Genomic DNA, 23,577 nt, shown 5'->3' with positions numbered 1-23,577 from the left:
AATTATATAATCCAAGGTTTGTTTGTCTGGAGATCCAACACTATGTCATATTATTAAAGTAAGTAAACTTTAAGAAGCGCTGGTTATTGTGCTGCAGTCAGTGAGAAGCTGGTCCGCTCTGCTAATTGATCTGACCTATATATTTGCGCAACTGACTGGCATGAGGGTAATTACTTATTTGGCAGCACCTGCAATTCCAATAGGACATTTGAAAAGGCTTTCATATATTAATATTTTTTTCTAATAAGGTTTGGCCTTATAGATTTTGTATAGTTTTGGATATTGATTAATTAATTAACACAAAGATGTTTCTCCCAGGCGGCTCTGATGTGCATGCCTCATTGTTATTCATTAATTGATATTTAAAATAAATATTTGAATGAATCATGCTGTAGTAGGCCTATACCTAATTTTGTAAAATCTATTTGCACTGCAGTGTTTCAGATCAAGATTGTTTTCTGTGCCTATCAAAAAAACAAAAACAAGGTCTTGGTCTCGCCTTGCGGCGGTCTTGGTCTCGTCTCGGTCTCGACCCCTCTAGGTCTTGGTCTTGTCTTGGTCTCGGCCCCCTAGGGTCGCGGCGGTCTCGGTCTCGTCTTTGGTCTCGACCCCTCTAGGTCTTGGTCTTGTCTTGGTCTCGGCCCCCTAGGGTCGCGGTGGTCTCGGTCTCGTCTTTGGTCTCGACCCCTCTAAGTCTTGGTCTTGTCTTGGTCTCGGCCCCCTAGGGTCGCGGCGGTCTCGGTCTCGTCTTTGGTCTCGACCCCTCTAGGTCTTGGTCTTGTCTTGGTCTCGCTTTAGGTGGTCTCGACTACAACACTAATGTCTACATAAAATGCTATCCAAGGTACATTTTTAGCCTTTGCATATGCCTGTAAGGTCGTCGAGGCTAGGGGAGGGGCTACGGGCTAATGCAACCACTGAACATTTGTTCAAAGATTGTTGGATAGTTGGACAACCACTTCAGAGACTCACATCTACTTATAAATATATATATATACATATACTATACATATGCTATAGCTCATAGCACCTGACGAAGCTCACGGTGAAACGCGTCGTGCTAATAAATAAGTTGATGCAGTAAGTTGTCCGTCTCTGTTCCCTGGAGGGTGCAGTCAGTCCCTTCCTTGGAAGGTTTTTCTTTTTTTGATGTCTATACTGCTAACTAGACTTCCACCTCCCACAGGTCTTTATGTCTATGCTGCTAACTAGACTAGCACCTCCCACAGGTCTTTATGTCTATGCTGCTAACTAGACTTGCACCTCCCACAGGTCTTTATGTCTATTACAATTTACAATTTACAATTTAGGCATTTAGCAGACGCTCTTAATCCAGAGCGATTTACATTAAGCAACTAGAAAAAGTGCCCTTCTGGGCACAGGTCTCCACCAGGAGGATAGGAGTGTTTGTGTGATGTTTGGCAAAATGTTTAGGAGCAATATAAACGTGTGTGTGTGTGTGACGCGGCTTGGCCTGTTGTAGCGCCACCATGAGGCTGTTTTTAAAACTGTCAAGTGGCATTTCTTCCAAAGCCTAGTGGGAATATGCATGCACAGTTTCACCACAATCGGAGGCTGCGTTGAGTAGTTGTGGCGATTTGTACAAAGCGGGCTACTCCTGAAAAGTTTAGAAGCCAATCGTAGCCAATGAGGGTGGATTATGAGAAATCAAACAAACCCGTCTTGATCACATGACTATGAATAGCATGTGTACCGATTTGCGTGAAATTTGGATAAAATCTGAAGGAGTAATATTAGAAAATGTGTTTTACATATGTCGGCCTCCTGGTGGCGCTATAAAGAGCAGATGTGAAAAATTCCAGGCAAAGGTTTTTCCTTGGCGTCTAGGGAGTTGGCATACAAAGTTATCCACAGATCCGTGCAGTTAGAGGTAAAAACACTTTTCGGCCAGTTATAGCGCCACCATGAGGCTGAGTTGAAAATGTTCATGTGGCATTTCTTCCTCGGCCTAGTGGGAATGTGCGTGCACAATTTCACGGCAATCACACGATGTGTTCATGATTTGCAGCATTTTGTTTGAAACTGAGCACTCCTGCGAACTTTGGAAGCCAATCTTAGCCAATCAGGATGGAGTCTGAGAAATCTGAAAAACCGTTTTTGTTGAATGGCTCTAGAGAGACTGTGTACCAATTTGCGTGATGTTTGGACAAAATCTGTAGGTGTACTGTCCAAAAACTTGTTTTGCACAAAGCGGCCTCCTGGTGGCCCTTATTGACCACTAAATGGCGTGTGAGAAGGTCTTAGATGTATTGATCATATATATATATATTGACCACTAGATGGCGTGTGAGAAGGTCCTGGACGTATTGATCATATATATATTGACCACTAGATGGCGTGTGAGAAGGTCCTGGACGTATTGGTGTGTATGTGTTATTGACCACTAGATGGCGTGTGAGAAGGTCCTAGATGTATTGATCATATATATATATATATTGACCACTAGATGGCGTGTGAGAAGGTCCTGGACGTATTGGTGTATATGTGTTATTGACCACTAGATGGCGTGTGAGAAGGTCCTAGATGTATTGGTGTGTATGCGTTATTGACCACTAGATGGCGTGTGAGAAGGTCCTAGATGTATTGATCATATATATATATATTGACCACTAGATGGCGTGTGAGAAGGTCCTGGACATATTGATCATATATATATATATTGACCACTAGATGGCGTGTGAGAAGGTCCTAGACGTGGTCAGCTCTCTGGTGGTTCCTGCTAACCAGGACGTCCTGAGGAGCTCAGAGGAGACCAGCAGCAGCTTAAGGGTTAAAAATAAACCCCGGAAAGGTGAGACTTATTTTTATATAACCTTTAATTAATGTGTTACTGTATCTTTAACTCATACACTTCCTGCCTCATGGCAGAAACAGGAGATAGGCTCCTCCCCCTTTGGGCCTCATGGCTACAGAAACAGGAGATAGGCTCCTCCCCCTATGGGCATCATGGCAGAAACAGGAGATAGACTCCTCCCCCTTTGGGCCTCATGTCTACAGAAACAGGAGATAGGCTCCTCCCCCTATGGGCCTCATGGCTACAGAAACAGGAGATAGGCTCCTCCCCCTATGGGCCCCATGGCTACAGAAACAGGAGATAGGCTCCTCCCCCTGTGGGCCTCATGGCTACAGAAACAGGAGATAGGCTCCTCCCCCTGTGGGCCTCATGGCTACAGAAACAGGATATAGGCTCCTCCCCCTGTGGGCCTCATGGCAGAAACAGGAGATAGGCTCCTCCCCCTATGGGCCTCATGGCTACAGAAACAGGATATAGGCTCCTCCCCCTGTGGGCCTCATGGCAGAAACAGGAGATAGGCTCCTCCCCCTATGGGCCTCATGGCTACAGAAACAGGAGATAGGCTCCTCCCCCTATGGGCCTCATGGCTACAGAAACAGGAGATAGGCTCCTCCCCCTATGACCTCATGGCTACAGAAACAGGAGATAGGCTCCTCCCCCTGTGGGCCTCATGGCTACAGAAACAGGAGATAGGCTCCTCCCCCTATGACCTCATGGCTACAGAAACAGGAGATAGGCTCCTCCCCCTGTGGGCCTCATGGCTACAGAAACAGGAGATAGGCTCCTCCCCCTGTGGGCCTCATGGCTACAGAAACAGGAGATAGGCTCCTCCCCCTGTGGGCCTCATGGCTACAGAAACAGGATATAGGCTCCTCCCCCTGTGGGCCTCATGGCAGAAACAGGAGATAGGCTCCTCCCCCTATGGGCCTCATGGCTACAGAAACAGGATATAGGCTCCTCCCCCTGTGGGCCTCATGGCAGAAACAGGAGATAGGCTCCTCCCCCTATGGGCCTCATGGCTACAGAAACAGGAGATAGGCTCCTCCCCCTATGGGCCTCATGGCTACAGAAACAGGAGATAGGCTCCTCCCCCTATGACCTCATGGCTACAGAAACAGGAGATAGGCTCCTCCCCCTATGGGCCTCATGGCTACAGAAACAGGAGATAGGCTCCTCCCCCTATGACCTCATGGCTACAGAAACAGGAGATAGGCTCCTCCCCCTGTGGGCCTCATGGCTACAGAAACAGGAGATAGGCTCCTCCCCCTATGGGCCTCATGGCTACAGAAACAGGAGATAGGCTCCTCCCCCTGTGGGCCTCATGGCTACAGAAACAGGAGATAGGCTCCTCCCCCTATGGGCCTCATGGCTACAGAAACAGGAGATAGGCTCCTCCCCCTATGACCTCATGGCTACAGAAACAGGAGATAGGCTCCTCCCCCTGTGGGCCTCATGGCTACAGAAACAGGAGATAGGCTCCTCCCCCTATGGGCCTCATGGCTACAGAAACAGGAGATAGGCTCCTCCCCCTGTGGGCCTCATGGCTACAGAAACAGGAGATAGGCTCCTCCCCCTATGACCTCATGGCTACAGAAACAGGAGATAGGCTCCTCCCCCTGTGGGCCTCATGGCTACAGAATCAGGAGATAGGCTCCTCCCCCTGTGGGCCTCATGGAAGAAACAGGAGATAGGCTCCTCCCCCTGTGGGCCTCATGGCAGAAACAGGATATAGACTCCTCCCCCTTTGGGCCCCATGTCTACAGAAACAGGAGATAGGCTCCTCCCCCTATGGGCCTCATGGCTACAGAAACAGGAGATAGGCTCCTCCCCCTGTGGGCCTCATGGCTACAGAAACAGGAGATAGGCTCCTCCCCCTATGACCTCATGGCTACAGAAACAGGAGATAGGCTCCTCCCCCTGTGGGCCTCATGGCTACAGAATCAGGAGATAGGCTCCTCCCCCTGTGGGCCTCATGGAAGAAACAGGAGATAGGCTCCTCCCCCTGTGGGCCTCATGGCTACAGAAACAGGAGATAGGCTCCTCCCCCTATGGGCCTCATGGTTACAGAAACAGGAGATAGGCTCCTCCCCCTATGGGCCTCATGGCTACAGAAAAGGAGATAGGCTCCTCCCCCTATGGGCCTCATGGCTACAGAAAAGGAGATAGGCTCCTCCCCCTATGGACCTCATGGCTACAGAAAAGGAGATAGGCTCCTCCCCCTACGGACCTCATGGCTACAGAAAAGGAGATAGGCTCCTCCCCCTACGGACCTCATGGCTACAGAAAAGGAGATAGGCTCCTCCCCCTACGGACCTCATGGCTACATAAAAGGAGATAGGCTCCTCCCCCTAAGGGCCTCATGGCCCACAGGCCATTTCCTCACTTACATAAATCATGTACTTCCAGGTCATGACCTTATAGATCATGTACTTCCAGGTCATGACCTTATAGATCATGTACTTCCAGGTCATGACCTTATAGATCATGTACTTCCAGGTCATGACCTCCGTCTGCTCCCCTGCACCAGTAAAGCTGTTCTCCCGTTCTGTCTACAGCTGATGTTGGCCTGTTTTAAGGTACGTTATTAATAATAATAATAATAATACAATGTTGGCCTGTTTTAAGGTACGTTATTAATAATAATAATAATACAATGTTGGCCTGTTTTAAGGTACGTTATTAATAATAATAATAATACAATGTTGGCCTGTTTTAAGGTACGTTATTAATAATAATAATAATACAATGTTGGCCTGTTTTAAGGTACGTTATTAATAATAATAATAATACAATGTTGGCCTGTTTTAAGGTACGTTATTAATAATAATACAATGTTGGCCTGTTTTAAGGTACGTTATTAATAATAATAATACAATGTTGGCCTGTTTTAAGGTACGTTATTAATAATAATAATAATAATAATAATACAATGTTGGCCTGTTTTAAGGTACGTTATTAATAATAATAATAATACAATGTTGGCCTGTTTTAAGGTACGTTAATAATAATACTAATAATAATAATAATACAATGTTGGCCTGTTTTAAGGTACGCTATTAATAATAATAATAATACAATGTTGGCCTTTTTTAAGGTACGTTATTAATAATAATAATAATACAATGTTGGCCTGTTTTAAGGTACGTTATTAATAATAATAATAATACAATGTTGGCCTGTTTTAAGGTACGTTATTAATAATAATAATAATACAATGTTGGCCTGTTTTAAGGTACGTTATTATTAATAATAATAATAATACAATGTTGGCCTGTTTTAAGGTACGTTATTATTAATAATAATAATAATACAATGTTGGCCTGTTTTAAGGTACGTTATTAATAATAATAATAATACAATGTTGGCCTGTTTTAAGGTACGTTATTAATAATAATAATAATACAATGTTGGCCTTTTTTAAGGTACGTTATTAATAATAATAATAATACAATGTTGGCCTGTTTTAAGGTACGTTATTATTAATAATAATAATAATAATACAATGTTGGCCTGTTTTAAGGTACGTTATTATTAATAATAATAATAATACAATGTTGGCCTGTTTTAAGGTACGTTATTAATAATAATAATAATACAATGTTGGCCTGTTTTAAGGTACGTTATTAATAATAATAATAATACAATGTTGGCCTTTTTTAAGGTACGTTATTAATAATAATAATAATACAATGTTGGCCTGTTTTAAGGTACGTTATTAATAATAATAATAATACAATGTTGGCCTGTTTTAAGGTACGTTATTAATAATAATAATAATACAATGTTGGCCTGTTTTAAGGTACGTTATTAATAATAATAATAATACAATGTTGGCCTGTTTTAAGGTACGTTATTAATAATAATAATAATACAATGTTGGCCTGTTTTAAGGTACGTTATTAATAATAATAATAATACAATGTTGGCCTGTTTTAAGGTACGTTATTACTAATAATACAATGTTGGCCTGTTTTAAGGTACGTTATTAATAATAATAATAATAATACAATGTTGGCCTGTTTTAAGTTACGTTATTAATAATAATAATAATACAATGTTGGCCTGTTTTAAGGTACGTTATTAATAATAATAATAATACAATGTTGGCCTGTTTTAAGGTACGTTATTCATAATAATAATACAATGTTGGCCTGTTTTAAGGTACGTTATTAATAATAATAATAATAATACAATGTTGGCCTGTTTTAAGGTACGTTATTAATAATAATAATAATACAATGTTGGCCTGTTTTAAGGTACGTTAATAATAATACTAATAATAATAATAATACAATGTTGGCCTGTTTTAAGGTACGCTATTAATAATAATAATAATACAATGTTGGCCTTTTTTAAGGTACGTTATTAATAATAATAATAATACAATGTTGGCCTGTTTTAAGGTACGTTATTAATAATAATAATAATACAATGTTGGCCTGTTTTAAGGTACGTTATTAATAATAATAATAATACAATGTTGGCCTGTTTTAAGGTACGTTATTATTAATAATAATAATAATAATACAATGTTGGCCTGTTTTAAGGTACGTTATTAATAATAATAATAATACAATGTTGGCCTGTTTTAAGGTATGTTATTAATAATAATAATAATAATAATAATACAATGTTGGCCTTTTTTAAGGTACGTTATTAATAATAATAATAATACAATGTTGGCCTGTTTTAAGGTATGTTATTAATAATAATAATAATAATACAATGTTGGCCTTTTTTAAGGTACGTTATTAATAATAATAATAATACAATGTTGGCCTTTTTTAAGGTACGTTATTAATAATAATAATAATACAATGTTGGCCTGTTTTAAGGTACGTTATTAATAATAATAATAATAATACAATGTTGGCCTGTTTTAAGGTATGTTATTAATAATAATAATAATAATAATACAATGTTGGCCTTTTTTAAGGTACGTTATTAATAATAATAATAATACAATGTTGGCCTGTTTTAAGGTATGTTATTAATAATAATAATAATAATAATAATACAATGTTGGCCTGTTTTAAGGTATGTTATTAATAATAATAATACAATGTTGGCCTGTTTTAAGGTACGTTATTAATAATAATAATAATAATACAATGTTGGCCTGTTTTAAGGTACGTTATTAATAATAATAATACAATGTTGGCCTGTTTTAAGGTACGTTATTAATAATAATAATAATACAATGTTGGTGTTACAAACGGTTTAAGTCTAGGGGTTTTACTGCCCGTAACATGTGAAAGAACAATACGGCTCATAAAAGAGTATCTGCTTTAATACACAGTTCACAGAATAAATACAAAGTGGCTTCGTGCATAATGAAATGATGAAAAGAGTGGCTCTATGAGCCCAGAATAATTATAAAGTAACTTACATAGCAGAGTGGGGATGAACAGATGGACAAACACACTCTAACAAACAGACAAATTAAGCTACAACTAACACCTAACAAACACTCCGTCCCGAAGGGAGTAAACGTAAAGACACACTGAAACAGATAAGTGGACGGCTGGAAGGAAGGCCACACGCTGGCGTGCTCCCACACCACACGCAGCAGTGGTCCCACCCCGAAGTCCAGACATGGAGTGAGCTTTATAGTCCAGGAAGCGAGGCCTGAGCTGCCACAGGACCAATCAGAGGGCTGATCAGGCTCCAAGCCAGGCCCTCCTCAGGACGGCAACACATTAGGGACACAAATGCTCAGCACCTGCAGGGGACAGAAGCAACAACCAGTACCAGGCAACATAATAGGCACTCCTCCTATAACCTAGTACCAGCTAAGCCAGCCTACTAATATATATATAGAGAGATGATAACATCAGCTCTATATATACTCATCATCAATCACAAAACAGCCAACGGCTGTTACAGTTGGCCTGTTTTAAGGTACGTTATTAATAATAATAATAATACAATGTTGGCCTGTTTTAAGGTACGTTATTAATAATAATAATAATAATACAATGTTGGCCTGTTTTAAGGTACGTTATTAATAATAATAATACAATGTTGGCCTGTTTTAAGGTACGTTATTAATAATAATAATAATTCAGTTTTAAGGTACAAGGTAGTGCCACTCAATAATAATAATGATAATAAGGATAAGAATTCCATTAAAGGTTACTTTAACATTCCCCCCCCCCCCCCCTTATGTTTTTGTCCAATCAGCCGCGAGCCTTCACAGACGCCCGTGACGACCTGTCTCTGGGTCATGTGATTGTGCTCCTGCAACACGATTGGCCGCAGGGCGAGGCGTTGTTCCTGAAGGCGCTGGAGAAGATCTGCCAGCAGGGAAGTTTCACTTACGAGAACTTCTTCAACTATGTTACCAGTATCCTTTAAAAGACTACAAATATGGCTACAAGACTACAAACCCTAACCCCTAACCTATCAGTACGAGAACTTATTCAACTACGTTAACCAGTATCCTTTAAAAGACTACAAACATGGAGGTTCATTATTAGTTTAATTAAAAGACTACAAACATGGCGGTGCAGTGTGACTTTCATTAAAAGACTACAAACATGGAGGTTCGTTATGACTTTCATTAAATGGTAAATGGTGCATTTATATAGCGCCTTTATCCAATTTGTGGTTCAGTGTCTTGCCCAAGGACACTTCGACATGTAGACAGGAGGAGCCGGGATTCGAACCGCCGACCCATGGATCATTGGACGACCTGCTCTTGAGCCACAGTCGCCCCTATGGCTTTCATTAAAAGACTACAAACATGGAGGTTCATTATGAGTTTAATTAAAAGACTACAAACATGGCGGTTAATTATGAGTTTCATTAAAAGACTACAAATATGGTGGTTCATAATGACTTCAATTAAAAGACTACAAACATGGCGTTTCCACATTATGACTTTAACAAACGTCTCTAGACATCGACATGCTGGAAGAGTTCGCCTACCTGCGAACTCCAGAAGGAGGGCGGATCATGCTGGAACTGTTGCCCAATCAGGGAATGCTGATCAAGTAAGCCCCTCCCATTTCATTTAATCCCCTCCCATTCCAGAGCTGTTCAGTCTGAATGGTGACTGTGGTTGTGCTTGTTGGCAACAATGTATCAATGTATTAAATGTTTTTATTATTATTATTGTATATTAAATGATTACTGTCACAATATAGAGCTATTTAACACTGTTACTGAACACACTCTATAGCAATGATTACTGTCACAATATAGAGCTATTTAACACTTACTGAACACACTCTATAGCAATGATTACTGTCACAATATAGAGCTATTTAACACTGTTACTGAACAATTTAACACTGTTACTGAACACACTCTATAGCAATGATTACTATCACAATATAGAGCTATTTAACACTGTTACTGAACACACTCTATAGCGATGATTACTGTCACAATATAGAGCTATTTAACACTGTTACTGAACACACTCTATAGCAATGATTACTATCACAATATAGAGCTATTTAACACTGTTACTGAACACACTATAGCAATGATTACTGTCACAATATAGAGCTATTTAACACTGTTACTGAACACACACTCTATAGCAATGATTACTGTCACAATATAGAGCTATTTAACACTGTTACTGAACACACTCTATAGCAATGATTACTATCACAATATAGAGCTATTTAACACTGTTACTGAACACACTATAGCAATGATTACTGTCACAATATAGAGCTATTTAACACTGTTACTGAACACACTATATCAATGATTACTGTCACAATATAGAGCTATTTAACACTGTTACTGAACACACACTCTATAGCAATGATTACTGTCACATTGTACATACCCTATATACTTTAACTTTTTAAACCGTGGTTTAGAATGATACTTCTACTGTAGTAGAACAGAAGATTTTTGAAAATGTTTAATTTATTTTATTTTATTATTATTATTATTTTAAGTAATTATGATTTTGTTTTTTAACACAAATCTTCTCTCTGGGGTCCCTGGTGGGGGGTTGCGTTGATTTGGTGGTCCTTGGCATGAAATAGTTTGAGAACTACTGACTTTGAAGTTATTTGTAGAATAATGGACTTAAAGGTTAACCTGCACTGCACCTTTAAAGGTCTATTCAAAGTCCAGTTTTCGGTGAAGAGGTGACCACTGAAAACTACAACATGACATCACTGACCACTGAAAACTACAACATGACATCACTGACCACTGAAAACTACAACATGACATCACTGACCACTGAAAACTACAACATGACATCACTGACCACTGAAAACTACAACATGACATCACTGACCACTGAAAACTACAACATGACATCACTGACCACTGAAAACTACAACATGACATCACTGACCACTGAAACTTACAATATGACGTCACAGAGCGGTATGTGGTCAGCGCTCACACAACACATCTCTCTGTTTTCACTAAAACTACAACATGACGTCATTGAGCCGCGGTGGTAAAGACTCACCACTCACCCAAACACATCTCTGTTTTTACTAAAACTACAACATGACGTCACTGAGCCGCGGTGGTAAGAGACTCACCGCTCACCCAAACACATCTCTCTGTTTTTACTAAAACTACAACATGACGTCACTGAGCCGTGGTGGTAAGAGACTCACCGCTCACCCAAACACATCTCTCTGTTTTTTCTAAAACTACAACATGACGTCACTGAGCCGCGGTGAAGAGAAAACCACCGCTCTAGTTAAAACTACAACATGACGTCACTGAGCTGCGGTGATGTCACTGAGCCGCGGTGAAGAGAAAACCACCGCTCTCCTACCGAAAACTGGACTATGCACAGGCCTTTAAGACGCTTGATTGCATCATCACTGTCTGACTGTCAGTCTGAATGTTCGTGTCCTATAGGAGCCCTAGCCCCGCCCTGGGGGCGGAGTTAAACACCCTTCTGCTACAGGACAGGTACCCCCCCCCCCCCCCCCCCCCCCCCCCGCCCACCCCAAGCTCCTCCCCCTTCATGTCACATGTTCACACCGACAGACGTTCGCTGTCCTTTGATTTCCTGTCGGGATGTTTGAGCCGTTCTGCTCTTTGTGTTGGAGAATGTTTATCGTTGTGATATTTATTTATTGATTTATTTTTTTCATTTCATGCGTCTTCATTTCATTTGTGGAAATGTTTTATGACCCTCGTTCAGAGAACTGTTTTTAAAGGACAACTTTAATTTAGGTTGTTATTAGAGAAAGTAAAAGATGAGCATACATTTTGTTTCATTTACTGCTTTCTTTCGTTTTAGCTATTTTAGCTATTTTTGACAAGGGGGCGGGGACATTTGAACATGGTGCTAAATATGTATTCTTTTTTTTTACAAAAATGTTATAGCGATTTCTTTTTTTATTATTTACTATAGTTCTACTAGACCCCATAAAATTACATCTGGCCACAAAAGTATGGCATCCCCCTAGTACCCTTCACATTCAGTAGATTCTGTGATCTTGTGTGGCCAGATGTAATTTCCTGGGGTCTAGTAGGACTATAGTAAATAATAATAAAGAAATTGCCGTACAATTTTGTAAAAAAAATACATATTTATTTTGCCCCATGTTCGAATGCCCCCGCCCCCCTGTCAAAAATAGCTAAAATCGCTAAAATGAAAATGAAAAAAGAAATAACACTTGTCTTTTACTTTCTCTAATAACAACCTGAAACATGAACCTTGGTTGAAAAAAACTAAAGTTGTCCTTTAAGGGGCGTGTCCACAGAAAGGAAGCCTTCCGATAGGATGTCATGTCCACAGTCACTTTAACTACGCCCACCATGTTGGAAGCTGTCATCTGTGTTGTTAGCACAGTTAGCCTAGCTGAAGCTACCTAAACACAGTCCTATCCTGGTTGTGTAGTTAGCACAGTTAGCCTAGCTGAAGCTACCTAAACACAGTCCTATCCTGGTTGTGTTAGCACAGTTAGCCTAGCTGAAGCTACCTAAACACAGTCCTATCCTGGTTGTGTAGTTAGCACAGTTAGCCTAGCTGAAGCTACCTAAACACAGAGCTATCCTGGTTGTGTAGTTAGCACAGTTAGCCTAGCTGAAGCTACCTAAACACAGTCCTATCCTGGTTGTGTAGTTAGCACAGTTAGCCTAGCCTGAAGCTACCTAAACACAGTCCTATCACAGTTAGCCTAGCTGAAGCTACCTAAACACAGTCCTATCACATTTAGCCTAGCTGAAGCTACCTAAACACAGTCCTATCACAGTTAGCCTAGCCTGAAGCTACCTAAACACAGTCCTATCCTGGTTGTGTAGTTAGCACAGTTAGCCTAGCCTGAAGCTACCTAAACACAGTCCTATCCTGGTTGTGTAGTTAGCACAGTTAGCCTAGCTGAAGCTACCTAAACACAGTCCTATCCTGGTTGTGTAGTTAGCACAGTTAGCCTAGCTGAAGCTACCTAAACACAGTCCTATCCTGGTTGTGTAGTTAGCACAGTTAGCCTAGCCTGAAGCTACCTAAACACAGTCCTATCCTGGTTGTGTAGTTAGCACAGTTAGCCTAGCCTGAAGCTACCTAAACACAGTCCTATCCTGGTTGTTTAGTTAGCACAGTTAGCCTATCTGAAGCTACCTAAACACAGTCCTATCCTGGTTGTGTAGTTAGCACAGTTAGCCTAGCTGAAGCTACCTAAACACAGTCCTATCCTGGTTGTGTAGTTAGCACAGTTAGCCTAGCTGAAGCTACATAAACACAGTCCTATCCTTGTTGTGTAGTTAGCACAGTTAGCCTAGCTGAAGCTACCTAAACACAGTCCTATCCTGGTTGTGTAGTTAGCACAGTTAGCCTAGCTGAAGCTACCTAAACACAGTCCTATCCTGGTTGTGTAGTTAGCACAGTTAGCCTAGCTGAAGCTACCTAAACACAGTCCTATCCTGGTTGTGTAGTTAGCACAGTTAGCCTAGCTGAAGCTACCTAAACACAGTCCTATCCTGGTTGTGTAGTTAGCACAGTTAGCCTAGCTGAAGCTACCTAAACACAGTCCTATCCTGGTTGTGTAGTTAGCACAGTTAGCCTAGCTGAAGCTACCTAAACACAGTCCTATCCTGGTTGTGTAGTTAGCACAGTTAGCCTAGCTGAAGCTACCTAAACACAGTCCTATCCTGGTTGTGTAGTTAGCACAGTTAGCCTAGCTGAAGCTACCTAAACACAGTCCTATCCTGGTTGTGTAGTTAGCACAGTTAGCCTAGCTGAAGCTACCTAAACACAGTCCTATCCTGGTTGTGTAGTTAGCACAGTTAGCCTAGCTGAAGCTACCTAAACACAGTCCTATCCTGGTTGTGTAGTTAGCACAGTTAGCCTAGCTGAAGCTACCTAAACACAGTCCTATCCTGGTTGTGTAGTTAGCACAGTTAGCCTAGCTGAAGCTACCTAAACACAGTCCTGTCCTGGTTGTGTAGTTAGCACAGTTAGCCTAGCTGAAGCTACCTAAACACAGTCCTGTCCTGGTTGTGTAGTTAGCACAGTTAGCCTAGCTGAAGCTACCTAAACACAGTCCTGTCCTGGTTGTGTAGTTAGCACAGTTAGCCTAGCTGAAGCTACCTAAACACAGTCCTGTCCTGGTTGTGTAGTTAGCACAGTTAGCCTAGCTGAAGCTACCTAAACACAGTCCTATCCTGGTTGTGTAGTTAGCACAGTTAGCCTAGCTGAAGCTACCTAAACACAGTCCTATCCTGGTTGTGTAGTTAGCACAGTTAGCCTAGCTGAAGCTACCTAAACACAGTCCTATCCTGGTTGTGTAGTTAGCACAGTTAGCCTAGCTGAAGCTACCTAAACACAGTCCTATCCTGGTTGTGTAGTTAGCACAGTTAGCCTAGCCGAAGCTACCTAAACACAGTCCTATCCTGGTTGTGTAGTTAGCACAGTTAGCCTAGCCGAAGCTACCTAAACACAGTCCTATCCTGGTTGTGTAGTTAGCACAGTTAGCCTAGCCGAAGCTACCTAAACACAGTCCTATCCTGGTTGTGTAGTTAGCACAGTTAGCCTAGCCGAAGCTACCTAAACACAGTCCTATCCTGGTTGTGTAGTTAGCACAGTTAGCCTAGCTGAAGCTACCTAAACACAGTCCTATCCTGGTTGTGTAGTTAGCACAACAACTTCAGTTCCAGTTCAGGTTTTTGGGTGCAATTGAGGTCAGAAAACCTTTAAAAAAATAAGAAAAATTCACCAGACCTTAGATTGGCTAAAACCGACAGATGCGTGCCTTGTCTTCTGAAGTGGACTTGAGCCACGCAAGTCTTCGTGCCGAAAGTTGTGAATTCCGACTCAGCACCGCACGAGTTACGTCCAACCCCCCCCCCCCCTCCCCCCAGGACACAAGTTAGGTCCAAACGGGGAGGAAATTGGAAATCATCGCCAACCCTAGTCTCGGTACCCTCCCCCCCCCCCCCCATCCCGAGTATTTTCTGAGGACACGCCCCCTAACGCAGCTGGTTGTTCCTGAGTTTTATTACTTTTATTATTTCAAGTTATTTGTGTCTTATATTTTATTACTTTTATTATTTCAAATTATTTGTGTCTTATGTTTTCTATCAGCAGAAATGATCTGTTTTCTATGAGGAGATAAACTCCTAAAAATAAAGTTGTGAAACGTTATTTCGGGTCGATTATTTCTCCCCTTAAATAATACCAGCAGTTGGTTTGAATAAATCTAATTTACAGCGAAGTAAAATACAGTTGGTATTAATGAAGGGGATAAATAATAGATTGGGTTTATATTAATAAACCTTATAATGATGGATGGGTTTATATTAATAAACCTTATAATGATGGATGGGTTTATATTAATAAACCTTATAATAATGGATGGGTTTATATTAACACGTTGACTGCAGAGAATTGAAATAAGCTTCACTGCTGAGTATTTCACTAACCTTTGAGGAATCACTGAGCGCTAACGTAGGTCTGTTTCACCTAGCGCTAACGCAGGTCTGTTTCACCTAGCGCTAACGTAGGTCTGTTTCACCTAGCGCTAACGTAGGTCTGTTTCACCTAGCGCTAACGTAGGTCTGTTTCACCTAGCGCTAACGTAGGTCTGTTTCACTGAGCGCTAACGTAGGTCTGTTTCACCTAGCGCTAACGTAGGTCTGTTTCACCTAGCGCTAACGTAGGTCTGTTTCACCTAGCGCTAACGTAGGTCTGTTTCACCTAGCGCTAACGTAGGTCTGTTTCACCTAGCGCTAACGTAGGTCTGTTTCACTGAGCGCTAACGTAGGTCTGTTTCACCTAGCGCTAACGTAGGTCTGTTTCACCTAGCGCTAACGTAGGTCTGTTTCACCTAGCGCTAACGTAGGTCTGTTTCACTGAGCGCTAACATAGGTCTGTTTCACCTAGCGCTAACGTAGGTCTGTTTCACCTAGCGCTAACGTAGGTCTGTTTCACTGAGCGCTAACGTCAGTCTGTTTCACGTAGCGCTAACGTAGGTCTGTTTCACCTAGCGCTAACGTAGGTCTGTTTCACCTAGCACTAACGTAGGTCTGTTTCACTGAGGGCTAATGTAGGTCTGTTTCACCTAGCGCTAACGTAGGTCTGTTTCACCTAGCGCTAACGTAGGTCTGTTTCACTGAGCGCTAACGTAGGTCTGTTTCACCTCGCGCTAACGTAGGTCTGTTTCACCTAGTGCTAACGTAGGTCTGTTTCACCTAGCGCTAACGTAGGTCTGTTTCACCTAGCGCTAACGTAGGTCTGTTTCACCTAGCGCTAACGTAGGTCTGTTTCACTGAGCGCTAACGTAGGTCTGTTTCACCTCGCGCTAACGTAGGTCTGTTTCACCTAGCGCTAAAGTAGGTCTGTTTCAACTAGCGCTAACGTAGGTCTGTTTCACCTAGCGCTAACGTAGGTCTGTTTCACCTAGCGCTAACGTAGGTCTGTTTCACTGAGCGCTAACGTAGGTCTGTTTCACCTAGCGCTAACGTAGGTCTGTTTCACCTAGCGCTAACGTAGGTCTGTTTCACCTAGCGCTAACGTAGGTCTGTTTCACTGAGCACTAACGTAGGTCTGTTTCACCTAGCGCTAACGTAGGTCTGTTTCACCTAGCGCTAACGTAGGTCTGTTTCACCTAGCGCTAACGTAGGTCTGTTTCACTGAGCGCTAACATAGGTCTGTTTCACCTAGCGCTAACGTAGGTCTGTTTCACCTAGCGCTAACGTAGGTCTGTTTCACCTAGCGCTAACGTAGGTCTGTTTCACCTAGCGCTAACATAGGTCTGTTTCACTGAGGGCTAACGTAGGTCTGTTTCACCTAGCGCTAACGTAGGTCTGTTTCACCTAGTGCTAACGTAGGTCTGTTTCACTGAGGGCTAACGTAGGTCTGTTTCACCTAGCGCTAACGTAGGTCTGTTTCACCTAGCGCTAACGTAGGTCTGTTTCACTGAGCGCTAACATAGGTCTGTTTCACCTAGCGCTAACGTAGGTCTGTTTCACCTAGCGCTAACGTAGGTCTGTTTCACCTAGCGCTAACGTAGGTCTGTTTCACTGAGGGCTAACGTAGGTCTGTTTCACCTAGCGCTAACGTAGGTCTGTTTCACCTAGCGCTAACGTAGGTCTGTTTCACTGAGGGCTAACGTAGGTCTGTTTCACCTAGCGCTAACGTAGGTCTGTTTCACCTAGCGCTAACGTAGGTCTGTTTCACTGAGCGCTAACGTAGGTCTGTTTCACGTAGCGCTAACGTAGGTCTGTTTCACATAGCGCTAACGTAGGTCTTTTTCACCTAGCGCTAACGTAGGTCTGTTTCACTGAGCGCTAACGTAGGTCTGTTTCACCTAGCGCTAACGTAGGTCTGTTTCACCTAGCGCTAACGTAGGTCTGTTTCACCTCGCGCTAACGTAGGTCTGTTTCACCTAGCGCTAACGTAGGTCTGTTTCACTGAGCGCTAACGTAGGTCTGTTTCACCTAGCGCTAACGTAGGTCTGTTTCACCTAGCGCTAACGTAGGTCTGTTTCACCTAGCGCTAACGTAGGTCTGTTTCACCTAGCGCTAACGTAGGTCTGTTTCACTGAGCGCTAACGTAGGTCTGTTTCACCTAGCGCTAACGTAGGTCTGTTTCACCTAGCGCTAACGTAGGTCTGTTTCACCTAGCGCTAACGTAGGTCTGTTTCACTGAGCGCTAACGTAGGTCTGTTTCACTGAGCGCTAACGTAGGTCTGTTTCACCTAGCGCTAACGTAGGTCTGTTTCACCTAGCACTAACGTAGGTCTGTTTCACTGAGCGCTAACGTAGGTCTGTTTCACCTCGCGCTAACGTAGGTCTGTTTCACCTAGCGCTAACGTAGGTCTGTTTCACCTAGCGCTAACGTAGGTGCAACGACTGTTTTGAGTCGGTTAGTATTACTGCCAAACAACACAACACATTTTCCATGTTCTGAACATGGAAGTTGACCGGCGTTGATCATCATGATAAAGAAATAACCGCTCGCACATGCGATACAATCTGTGCGTTTTTTGTTTGAATATGAAGAAAAAAGGAGAGGAATCTGACGGAGAGACACTGAAGTCACACTCTGATCAGATTACACACACAACACAACCCCTCCGTTGAAAGTCACATGAGAGGGGAGAGAGCCCTCCCCTCCCTGAAACAAAAGACTGCAGCGACACGATTGGCTTGGTTTTGGCCATTCTTTTGCCCCGAGATGCATGGGAGTCTCCGAGCAGCCTTTACGTGGGGGCTGCCTCTCGTGCTGTTTTCAGGAAGGGAGGGGGAGAGGATTTTTTTTCATTTTTTTTGGGATCACGTGATCGGAGTGTTGTGCTATCATCCAATGCTAGTTGATAAAGTGCCCGGGTGTGTAGAAAGACGATAGAAAGTAATCAATAAAAACATGCGGTAAACATAGAAATCCCTTTCCAGCACGCAACTTGTTAAAAGTGATAAAAAGACCGCGAGTTAATCAATGGAAACAAAATTCTGGAATGTCGTGATCAGCAGTCAAAGTGTTAATAATCGGCTGATATAAACGTTATAACGATGGTGTGGTTTATATGTATATTATTTATATTTATATCATTTTTATTGATAAAGGGTTTATATTTCACCACGCTGTGTATTTATGCTGTATATATTTATATAATATTTATTGATAAAGGGTTTATATTTCACCACGCTGTGTATTTATGCTGTATATATTTATATAATGTGGGTTTATATCTCACTATATTGTGTATATTTATATATTTTGGGTCTATATTTCAGACACCACACGGTGACGCGTGGCATCACCAAGGGAGTGAAGGAGGACTTCCGATTGGCTATGGAGCGTCAGGTGTCTCGATGTGCCGAAAACCTCTTCAGTGTTCTCCACCGCTTCTGCCTCAACGAGAAGATCATGATCATCCAATCCCTGCCCTGAGCACTGATGACATCACCATCATCCGCCAATCCCTGCCCTGAGCACTGATGACATCATTATTATCTATCCAATCCCTGCCCTGAGTACTAACGACATTAGGGATGCACCGATGTACGGCCACGTATCGGTCACTTCCGTTATCGGTCACTGCCGTTATCGGTAACTGCCGTTATCGGTAACTGCCGTTATCGGTAACTGCCGTTATCGGTCACTGCCGTTATCGGTAACTGCCGTTATCGGTAACTGCCGTTATCGGTCACAAAAGGGAGAAATAAGAACAACCTAAACTAAATGAACATCTATCAGTATGAGTATAAAAACTAATTGAACATATATCGGCATATATAAAAACTGTTCATTGAACATATATCGTATATATATACATATATATGAACACATATGTTCATGTTCCGATATGAACATATATCGGTATCAGTTTCGGCTAAATTGTTATTCTAAACTTCGGTATCTTCCAAGCATTTCCATATTGTGCATCCCTAAACATCATTACCAACCCTGACAGAAAAATAATAAAATAAAATCATTGATTGAAGTAAAGATGAATCTGAATAGTGTTTATGGAATATAAGTAGAATGAATCTAACTAGAATTAATAGAATGAATGAATAGAATGAACTAGAATTAATAGAATTAATGAATACAGAAAGTACAGATGAATCTGTGAATAGCGTTTATGGAATCTAAAGGCTCATTCATAGTCTGTGGTCACCTCTGGTGGTGAGGTGACCACGCCTCCGGTGGTGAGGTGACCACTGCTCCGGTGGTGAGGTGACCACTGCTCCAGTGGTGAGGTGACCACCGCTCCGGTGGTGAGGTGACCACTCCTCCAGTGGTGAGGTGACCACCGAACTATAACATGACGTCACGAGCCGCGGTGAAGAGCAAATCACCGCCCCAGCCCTTCTCTCTGTTTTTACTCAGCACCGCTCAACGTTAGTTCAGCTCCGTTACCTCCGTTACCACCACCTCACCACCGGAGCGGTGGTCAGCTCACCACCGGAGCGGTGGTCACCTCACCACCGGAGCGGTGGTCAGCTCACCACCGGAGCGGTGGTCACCTCACCACCGGAGCGGTGGTCACCTCACCACCGGAGCGGTGGTCAGTGGTCACCTCACCACCGGAGCGGTGGTCAGCTCACCACCGGAGCGGTGGTCACCTCACCACCGGAGCGGTGGTCACCTCACCACCGGAGCGGTGGTCACCTCACCACCGGACACCTCACCACCGGAGCGGTGGTCACCTCACCACCGGACACCTCACCACCGAAGCGGTGGTCACCTCACCACCGGAGCGGTGGTCACCTCACCACCGGAGCGGTGGTCACCTCACCACCGGAGCGGTGGTCACCTCACGGTGTTACATGATGTTGAGCTCTTTAACCCATTAACGTCCAGTAGGACGTTGAGCTCTTTAACCCATTAACGTCCAGTAGGACGTTGAGCTATTTAACCCATTAACGTCCAGTAGGACGTTGAGCTCTTTAACCCATTAACGTACAGTAGGATGTTGAGCTCTTTAGCCCATTAACGTCCAGTAGGACGTTGAGCTCTTTAACCCATTAACGTCCAGTAGGACGTTGAGCTCTTTAACCCATTAACGTCCAGTAGGACGTTGAGCTCTTTAACCCATTCAGACCGTAGGACGTTGAGCTCTTTAACCCATTAACGTCCAGTAGGACGTTGAGCTCTTTAACCCATTAACGTCCAGTAGGATGTTGAGCTCTTTAACCCATTAACGTCCAGTAGGATGTTGAGCTCTTTAACCCATTAACGTCCAGTAGGACGTTGAGCTCTTTAACCCATTAACGTCCAGTAGGACGTTGAGCTCTTTAACCCATTAACGTCCAGTAGGACGTTGAGCTCTTTAACCCATTAACGTCCAGTAGGATGTTGAGCTCTTTAACCCATTAACGTCCAGTAGGATGTTGAGCTCTTTAACCCATTCAGACCGTAGGACGTTGAGCTCTTTAACCCATTAACGTCCAGTAGGACGTTGAGCTCTTTAACCCATTAACGTCCAGTAGGACGTTGAGCTCTTTAACCCATTAACGTCCAGTAGGATGTTGAGCTCTTTAACCCATTAACGTCCAGTAGGACGTTGAGCTCTTTAACCCATTAACGTCCAGTAGGACGTTGAGCTCTTTAACCCATTAACGTCCAGTAGGATGTTGAGCTCTTTAACCCATTAACGTCCAGTAGGATGTTGAGCTCTTTAACCCATTAACGTCCAGTAGGACGTTGAGCTCTTTAACCCATTAACGTCCAGTAAGATGTTGAGCTCTTTAACCCATTAACGTCCAGTAGGACGTTGAGCTCTTTAACCCATTAACGTCCAGTAGGACGTTGAGCTCTAACCCATTAACGTCCAGTAGGACGTTGAGCTCTTTAACCCATTAACGTCCAGTAGGACGTTGAGCTCTTTAACCCATTAACGTCCAGTAGGACGTTGAGCTCTTTAACCCATTAACGTCCAGTAGGACGTTGAGCTCTTTAACCCATTAACGTCCAGTAGGATGTTGAGCTCTTTAACCCATTAACGTCCAGTAGGACGTTGAGCTCTTTAACCCATTAACGTCCAGTAGGACGTTGAGCTCTTTAACCCATTAACGTCCAGTAGGATGTTGAGCTCTTTAACCCATTCAGACCGTAGGACGTTGAGCTCTTTAACCCATTAACGTCCAGTAGGACGTTGAGCTCTTTAACCCATTAACGTCCAGTAGGATGTTGAGCTCTTTAACACATTAACGTCCAGTAGGACGTTGAGCTCTTTAACCCATTAACGTCCAGTAGGACGTTGAGCTCTTTAACACATTAACGTCCAGTAGGATGTTGAGCTCTTTAACCCATTAACGTACAGTAGGACGTTGAGCTCTTTAACCCATTAACGTCCAGTAGGATGTTGAGCTCTTTAACCCATTAACGTCCAGTAGGACGTTGAGCTCTTTAACCCATTCAGACCGTAGGACGTTGAGCTCTTTAACCCATTAACGTCCAGTAGGACGTTGAGCTCTTTAACACATTAACGTCCAGTAGGACGTTGAGCTCTTTAACCCATTAACGTCCAGTAGGACGTTGAGCTCTTTAACCCATTAACGTCCAGTAGGACGTTGAGCTCTTTAACCCATTAACGTCCAGTAGGACGTTGAGCTCTTTAACCCATTAACGTCCAGTAGGACGTTGAGCTCTTTAACACATTAACGTCCAGTAGGACGTTGAGCTCTTTAACCCATTAACGTCCAGTAGGATGTTGAGCTCTTTAACCCATTCAGACCGTAGGACGTTGAGCTCTTTAACCCATTAACGTCCAGTAGGACGTTGAGCTCTTTAACCCATTAACGTCCAGTAGGATGTTGAGCTCTTTAACACATTAACGTCCAGTAGGACGTTGAGCTCTTTAACCCATTAACGTCCAGTAGGACGTTGAGCTCTTTAACCCATTAACGTCCAGTAGGATGTTGAGCTCTTTAACCCATTAACGTCCAGTAGGATGTTGAGCTCTTTAACCCATTAACGTCCAGTAGGACGTTGAGCTCTTTAACCCATTCAGACCGTAGGACGTTGAGCTCTTTAACCCATTAACGTCCAGTAGGACGTTGAGCTCTTTAACCCATTAACGTCCAGTAGGACGTTGAGCTCTTTAACCCATTAACGTCCAGTAGGACGTTGAGCTCTTTAACCCATTAACGTCCAGTAGGACGTTGAGCTCTTTAACCCATTAACGTCCAGTAGGACGTTGAGCTCTTTAACCCATTAACGTCCAGTAGGACGTTGAGCTCTTTAACCCATTAACGTCCAGTAGGACGTTGAGCTCTTTAACCCATTAACGTCCAGTAGGACGTTGAGCTCTTTAACCCATTAACGTCCAGTAGGACGTTGAGCTCTTTAACCCATTAACGTCCAGTAGGACGTTGAGCTCTTTAACCCATTAACGTCCAGTAGGACGTTGAGCTCTTTAACCCATTCAGACCGTAGGACGTTGAGCTCTTTAACCCATTAACGTCCAGTAGGATGTTGAGCTCTTTAACCCATTAACGTCCAGTAGGACGTTGAGCTCTTTAACCCATTAACGTCCAGTAGGACGTTGAGCTCTTTAACCCATTAACGTCCAGTAGGACGTTGAGCTCTTTAACCCATTAACGTCCAGTAGGATGTTGAGCTCTTTAACCCATTAACGTCCAGTAGGATGTTGAGCTCTTTAACCCATTAACGTCCAGTAGGACGTTGAGCTCTTTAACCCATTAACGTCCAGTAGGACGTTGAGCTCTTTAACCCATTAACGTCCAGTAGGACGTTGAGCTCTTTAACCCATTAACGTCCAGTAGGACGTTGAGCTCTTTAACCCATTAACGTCCAGTAGGACGTTGAGCTCTTTAACCCATTAACGTCCAGTAGGACGTTGAGC

The 23,577-nt window shown here is 42.9% G+C and overlaps 1 protein-coding gene across 2 annotated transcripts in view; it reads left to right on the top strand.

The window, feature by feature from the left end:
• Positions 1 to 19,699, top strand: part of ints10 (integrator complex subunit 10) — a 66,212-nt gene extending 46,513 nt beyond the window's left edge. The window contains exons 14-19 of one of the 2 annotated variants that reach the window (XM_079530788.1): positions 2,692 to 2,812; positions 5,312 to 5,391; positions 8,999 to 9,161; positions 9,717 to 9,810; positions 18,998 to 19,169; positions 19,211 to 19,699. In XM_079530788.1, the coding sequence (XP_079386914.1) occupies positions 2,692 to 2,812; positions 5,312 to 5,391; positions 8,999 to 9,161; positions 9,717 to 9,810; positions 18,998 to 19,154 (615 nt within the window). In that variant the 3' untranslated portion in view covers positions 19,155 to 19,169; positions 19,211 to 19,699. Of the gene's footprint in view, positions 1 to 2,691; positions 2,813 to 5,311; positions 5,392 to 8,998; positions 9,162 to 9,716; positions 9,811 to 18,997 lie in introns of both variants that reach the window. The other variant, XM_079530787.1, reaches the window with a different exon arrangement.
• Positions 19,700 to 23,577: the final 3,878 nt, after the last annotated feature.

The sequence above is a fragment of the Electrona antarctica genome (genome assembly GCF_951216825.1).
Source record: "Electrona antarctica genome assembly, contig: scaffold_73, whole genome shotgun sequence".
Taxonomy (NCBI): domain Eukaryota; kingdom Metazoa; phylum Chordata; class Actinopteri; order Myctophiformes; family Myctophidae; genus Electrona; species Electrona antarctica.
The sequence above is the reverse complement of the archived record's forward strand: the minus strand, read 5'-3'. Positions and strand labels throughout refer to the sequence as shown.